Genomic DNA, 6,955 nt, shown 5'->3' on the forward strand with positions numbered 1-6,955 from the left:
GCATTTATTTTAAGCTTTTTATAGCCACATACCACCACACTGCGCAGGATTAGGTCATCTCCTTGAAATTTTCAATTAGAACAGCAGACCAGCCCACTTCCTTTGAGATGCAAACATTTCCCCTCGCAGATTTTTTTTTTCTTTAAAACACCCTTTTGTGTTTTGCACGAATAAAAGGAGCAGCAGACTCTTGGGACGCGAATTACAAAGAGCTGTATGAAGCGATCCATTCTTTTTTCCCGTAGTCATTAAAAATAATTAGCAGTGATACCTATAATTATTAAACAATCGAGCCGAGACTGGTTTACAAACTTGGTGGTGTGCTTCACAATATGAAAAGAAATTAAAATACCTACTAAACCCCCAATATTTTGAGCGTAGGATTTTTTATTTTTTTTTTTTAAACTTGAAATATTATGACATTTAATAAATGCCGGCAGCATGGGTGGAAATGTTGGCCGGTTCGCCCCAAATTTTAATCCATCCCGTTAAAAGGAAAGATAAGTCCACCAGAAAGAGTTAAAGACCACCAGATATTAGAGCCCCCTAAAAATGACATTTACGTTGGCAGAATACCACCAAGTCTTGCAAGAACATTGAGCATTATTAATGAACACTAGTGAACCTGTATCCAAAAGTTTAACAGGCACTCTAAAAGACAATATAATAAAAAAAATACACTGGTAACTTTTTATTTCCAAAATTTATTGGGAGAACTACAAAACATTTACAGTACAGTTTACAGTCTCACAATTCTTAGAGAACTATACATGTAGATAGACGTATATCTAGATTTATAGTCAACTCATCCTTTCGTTACATTCAGGGGAAGAGAAAAATAAAAAAAAAAAAGTCTGTTAAAGTAGTCCAAAGAGTACATAGTGCTCAATCTGTACCTACTATGTACAAAAAAAAAAAAAAAAAAAAAAAAAAAAAAAAGCTACGTTTAGGTCATTTGCCATCTAGGCAAATTTTACAAAAACGCTTGGCTTTGTATGCATGAAAAGTTAAAGGAATTTAATGAAAGATGAACACATTCAGGTACTGCATGAAATTTCTAAATATATATATATATATATATATATATATATATATATATATATATATATATATATATATATATATATAAAAATTAAAAAAAAAATTGTGGCCTTGAGTGGTAAAATTTAAAAAAAAAAAAAAAAAAAAAAAACAACCCATCCCTACATTCAAATTATCACCCCCTTCACAAGAAAATACTTTTTTGGTTGAGAAAAGTTTTAAGGCAAGTGTGAACTTTTCCAAAGGCACTGTGAAATAATACTGGGACCCCCAATTATTGCTACATACCATCATCACAGTGATTGCGGTGAGATCAGGCAATATAAAAAAATTAAATTATATAAAAAAAGACAAAAAAAAAATTTTGGTTGGTATGACAAAATGAGTCACTTGTCAAATTGTAATGCTTTTTGTTAGAAATATATATTTCTCTCTCGTTGGACGGGCTTTAACCCTTTGTGCACCTTAAGGCTTAGTGGCACTCAAAAGGTGGCTTACAATTTTACATAAATGGGGCGGGGAGAAAAAAAAAATCCTTAAACTTCTTCCACAGCATTGAGATTGATTTCTCTAAAAAGAAACCATTCAAATTTTTTTTATTAAACGTAAACAAGGAAAGGAATTAAATGAAATAAATATTACATACAATCTCTTAAATTAAGATTTTACTCATTTACAATAAAATAACCAAAAAAAAAAGTGAAGTTACAAAAAAAAAAAAGGCATATATTACTGTGAAAAGAACATACACTCCACATTTTTTTGCAGATTAATAATGGCGATCATAATTTAAACATAATAAAAGAATATATATCTATTGCTTTTTCATCATACCCGATAAATACAGTATGAACAAATTACCAATGTATACTTTTCACAAGATAATAAATAAGTTAAATATTTTTTTCATATCGAGTTGTGTGCAGTGACAGGCAAGCAACTCAGATAGCTAAAAATAATAATAATAAAAAATAAAATAAGAAAAAAAAAAATCAGCAGTTATTCAACAATTAAACTAAACTCAACTGAGTGCTTCCAAATAAACAAATATTGTTCTAAGCTAAACAGCCCACTACGCAGTGGATATGGTATGGAACAGGTTAAACTTTGGAATGGAAGTTTTAGTATTTGTTAAGCTAAAGAAAAAAAAAATATGATATAAGAATAGAGGGTTGCTTGTTGTTAAGGCATATTCTTGGCAGGATGTCGGATATTTAAAAGCTTATAAAGGTTTAATAGGTCATTTCTTAAACTGGACTTTTGTGTCTTGGAGAAAAGCTAGACTTGCAGATCCCAAGTTTTGCTGTGCTAAATCTTCAGAAGATGGAATGCCTGCTGGTGCATAAAACAATAGCCCCCCCCCCCCAAATCCTCCCACCCTCACAAAACCCACCCTCACAGTTCTATAAAAATAAGTTTTGTTCTGTTCGATACATTTGCCCTTTTGCAAATATGGTTTCGCTGGTTTTTTTTCTCTTTTTCTTTTTGTTCAGCTTTACAGGATTATTTTCTTGAGTCTTTTTTTTCCGGCTCTGCTTTCCATTAAATTAAAAAAAAAAAAAATGGCAGAGGCATTAAAAAGGCAAACAAGAAAATCAGTTATAGGGAAATCGAGTGCCAGCGTCACAGTTCAAGTGTTCAGTCTCTTTTTGCTGTGATTAGATGCAGATATGCGTCATCCTCCTTCCTCCCCCCTCCTGAGTCTTTGTAGCACTTTGTGAGTGGGGCAACAAGGGGACAGACTGGCAGCTTTCTGTGGGCAGAGGGGGGGCAAATCACCATCTCACTGACCCAGCATAATCAAGGCCATTGGTAGCCCCTCATATCACCGCTTTCATGAAATAGGCAGGGAGGGGGGACATGGAGCAAACCCTCAAGTCCAGAATCCCCACAAAAGCAAAATCCCCCAATGCTGCTGCAGAGCATCTTGGGAGAGAGAAAAAAAAAACATTAGTCATTGTCTTGGCCTCTTGGTGGGTTGATTGACAGGTTGGGGTGACCCAAGAGGTTCTGCAGCAGCTGCAGATTTTGCAGCAACTTGTTAGCAACACAAGTGGTGGGCGGAGCCTTGGTTTTGTGGCCCAAATGTTGAGGGAAAAAAAAAAAAAAAAAGTCTTCCCACACCAGCCCGGGGAGGGGGTAGTCGTGCCCCCCCCACCACTCACCCAGTTGGTTCAGCCCGTCCCGCTTGGCTCAGTCATCACTGATGGACAGGCGGCTGAAGATAGGCAGGCGCCGGTTCGAGTCCAGGGTGGGGGAGTCAGAGCCGCTCAGGCTGCCAGAGCTCAGGGAGCCGCTCAGATAACTCTCCGGGTCAGAAAGAGACTCCGGGGGGCTGGGGGGATTATCAAACACCGGTGACTCGGACAGGCGTCTCAGGGGCTGGAAGTTGATAGTGGGCGGTGGGGAGCTGGAGGTGGACTGCTGGCGGCAGAAGGCGGCCGGGTGGAAGGTCGACAGGTTGTGGGTCTGGATGGCCAGCGGGGTAATGAGACCGAGCTCCTGGCCGGAGAAGGTGAAGGCGTTGTTAGCACAGGGTGCCGCTTCATCGCAGTACAGAGAGCCGGAGGACTGAGGCGGTGGGGTGCGAGAGGTTGGGCTCTCCAGCAGGGGGGAGTCCAGGCCGTGGTTGGAGAAGCCCGAGAAGCTGAGGCTGTGGTGCAGCTTGGGCCGCTGGCAGTTAAAGGCGTCCCCGGGTGCCTGTCTCCTCTCCTCGGCGTTGTGGATGAAGTGACAGCGGGGTCCGTACGGGCAGAAGCCGATTGTGTGGAAGGTGCGGCACAGCTCGGTCTTGTACTTGGGGTGTCGGGTCAGGCTGCGGAGCTCGTGGTATCCGTGCGCGAACTGACACTTCTCGCCGTATTTACAGGCTCCGCTCTCCTCGAAGGGCCGGCACAGTTCGGTCTTGTAGCGGGTGGAGTTGATCTGCGCCCCGGACTTGTGTTGCTGCTGCTGTTGCTGGAGATGCAAGAGGTGCTGGCTGCGCTCCCCGTTCTCGCTGAACGAGCGGTCCCGGAACTTGTTCTCTTTGTTCATCAGGGCGGTGCTGCCGCTCGGCTCCTTCAGGTGGTTGCTGCAGAATTTGGGGGGCGAGTTGTTGTTGCTCAGAGCTTGGAGGTTGCTGGCCGAGTGTCTGCGGAGAAAGCCCGGGATGAAGTTGGAGTTCGGGGAGCTCACCGGGCTCCCCACCGCCTTCTTATCCAGCATGTTACTCAGGTTCAGATTGTTCAGGACCTTCTCGTTCTGAAATGAAACATAAACGCGGGTTAATGAAATGCGAGTCACCCAGACCGGCAATTTACCCCACATTCTACTCCCATCCCCAACAAGACTGACTGCCCCAGCACTTACTACTACCCCTAACCGGGCATTAACGCTCAAGCAGCTCCTAGTTTAACAAGTTTACAGGTCCGAGTAGAAGTTCTGTGCCCCAGCCAGATGCCCCCCCACTTCTTACAAGTTACCCCATACTGCCCCTACAAGTCTGCAGCACTCTGTAAGGTCTGGCGGGAGCTGCCCGTCCGTGACTTCCAAGCTTTGCAGCCAATCGCTTTCTGCAAACCCGATCCTTACGGGCACCCGCGGAGTTATAATCCGGAGCTGAAGCCCCCAGACACGCATAAGACCCCCGAGAAGGAGGATGCAGGGCGCGGAGCCGCGCGTACCTTGCAGAACAGTTCAATGTCGTAGAAGGCGGATAAAAGTGTTGCAGACATTTCCAGATCCAGTTTGAAGCGATTGGCGAGTCCAGAGGACCGAAAGATCCTGCGCTGAAAGAGGGCTTTGGAAGAGCCACGACGGGGTTACGGGAGACGCGGGGTGACAGCTCTGAATATTCCGTGGGGTTTAGGCGGATGGTGATAAGTGCAAAGAGCCAACTGCTGGAACTCCCCGGCTGGGCTGCAGGCTGAACTATATAACAGCTACAAGGGCGCGTGGTGGGAGGGATAGAACACTGACCCAGCCGGGGTCTCGCGGCAACGCCCCTTTATTCGTGACGTCACACTAGCGCCCTGCAATTGGCTACCGCCAATTTCCTAAGGGCTTAGGGCTCTGGGAACTGCAGTCACACTATCGCCAGTCTCCAGCGTGGAGCTGCCGGGAGCGGGCGCCAAGTGCTTCGCGACACGAGGTTTACTTTAAATTATTTTCCGTGCCGCTGCCTGTAATTCGAATAATAATTACAAACAAACAAAAAAAAGTTACGGGTCCGCAGCCCGCGAGCTGTTATAAGGTGAAAGCTGCGAGTACGTGGAAAAAGGTCCGTGATAACTTTGGTGTTTTGTCGGCTTCCCAGCTGGCGCTGGGGTAACGCACAGTCCTGTTTATAGACCGCCGCCTCTTTAACATTAAACAGAAAAACTGCTTTATTTTAATAAACACTGGAAGCTTTAGGTTTTCTTGCCCACGCAGAGGGGGCAGAAAGTAGTGCAGTTGCCCCTTTTCTGAGTGTCCGTGGGGTTCCCATAGAGTCTCTGCACTGAGGGTACTGATGAATCGAGTTGCTGGGGGGGTATAAGGGGGGGCTCTCCCACCTCCATGCTCTCTCACATTTCCTTGTTTATTTCCTTCCACCCCTCCCCCGTCTGTCTCACTAATGGCTGCTGGAAACTTTATATTTCTTGCTTGCCTCTGCAGTCTAGACTGCTGCAGTTTTTACTTCTTAAAGCTGGTGATTAGATTGTAAGATCACCAGACCGGTATGTCTTAATGTGTGTTAATCTTAATTATATTCTTCCCTATTGTAACAGCGCTACAGAACACTGTAAATAAAGGGTTAAAACAAAAGGTAACCGTAGCTGATGCATGTCTATCGCTCTACCAACATGCGGTAAGGAACCACGTTGGAACCCGTCATGCGCTCCACACGGGAGGTACATGTATGTGGGTCAGGGCCGAGGGAAGTTCTGTTGATCCAGCAGTTCTGTAAGGCAGCTACACCCTCCAGCAAATGATCTACAGGCAGAAAATGGGGTCAGCCCATGTCCTGGTTTGTTGCCCAGCACCACCACTGGTAAATAGGGCTGTGCCGGGTTACTGCTCCCGTGTCAAAGGACATGAAGTTGGCTTGTTAATCACATCACAAGACCTTGAACGTCTGCCAACTCCCTGGGAACGAGTCAACGCGGCTGCACTGTGATAAAAACAGGAGAGGCCGTCTGCCTGAGCCCCGGCGAGAGGCAGGACTTTCCGCAGCTAGGCCAGAGCAGAGGTGGCCTTCTTTATTTTCCTAAAGCCCCGGACTTGGCAGCACAACGACAAACAGATTGACCGCCGGCGGGCCCGGCCAGTGACTGCAGAAGTATAACGCGAAGAGGGGCAGAGCGTATCTTAGAGAACGTTGCTTTACGCCGCAGAACACATACATTTACACAGACCTGTCTGATATCTGGAGTCTGACTTCAATAAACCGCTGACGGCAAGGACTGAAAATCCTCAGAGAAAACCTGCAAAGGTTACTTTTCAGGCACCTGAGAATGGCTTCCGTACCAACAGGTTCCCTGCAATGAGTGGACGAGTTGCACCCTACATAATGCCTATGCAGGGTGGTAGATATATGGAACAGCCTCCCCGCAGAAGTGGTGATAGCTTAAGACAAGACTGATTAAGGTCTGAGCCTTCACATCAGGAAAAACAGGGAGACTAGACGGGCCAAATGGCTCTTATCTGCCGTCAAACCCAACGCCTGCCAGCTCCATAGGGGGTAGGATTAAAGTATGTTTTACGGCAAGGCCACAGAGAGGACCGAGCATAACTAGAACAGGCCTTTGGTGCGTGGCCTGTTTGGCAGGTTATCATATATACAGGCCCCGGCCACTACAAGGCACGCTTCTGCTTGTGTCCAGCCCTGCACAAACTACAGCAAGAAACGAGCTCCCCAAAACAGATAAAGCTGGTGCGTGAATGGCAAAAT

At 45.4% G+C, this 6,955-nt stretch overlaps 1 protein-coding gene across 1 annotated transcript; it reads right to left on the reverse strand.

Annotated features, from left to right (window-relative positions):
* Window positions 1–3,234: 3,234 nt before the first annotated feature.
* On the reverse strand, window positions 3,235–4,757 carry LOC149303137 (mRNA decay activator protein ZFP36L2-like). Its single transcript, XM_089481596.1, has 2 exons — window positions 4,707–4,757; window positions 3,235–4,284 (listed from the first exon to the last, which is right to left on the reverse strand). The coding sequence occupies exons 1-2, from the start codon at window positions 4,755–4,757 to the stop codon at window positions 3,235–3,237; spliced, it is 1,101 nt and encodes a 366-aa protein (XP_089337722.1).
* Window positions 4,758–6,955: the final 2,198 nt, after the last annotated feature.

This window comes from Sceloporus occidentalis, unplaced genomic scaffold (assembly GCF_023333645.1).
Source record: "Sceloporus occidentalis isolate IW3139 unplaced genomic scaffold, rSceOcc1.0.p SCAF_15, whole genome shotgun sequence".
NCBI classification, from domain to species: Eukaryota; Metazoa; Chordata; class Lepidosauria; order Squamata; family Phrynosomatidae; genus Sceloporus; species Sceloporus occidentalis.

Coding starts and splice junctions, on each gene's coding strand:
- LOC149303137 (XM_089481596.1), bottom strand. CDS start 4,757: ATGTCTGCAACACTTTTATCCGCCTTCTACGACATTGAACTGTTCTGC. Junction 4,285..4,706: donor ACATTGAACTGTTCTGCAAG/GTACGCGCGGCT, acceptor GTTTCATTTCAG/AACGAGAAGGTCCTGAACAA.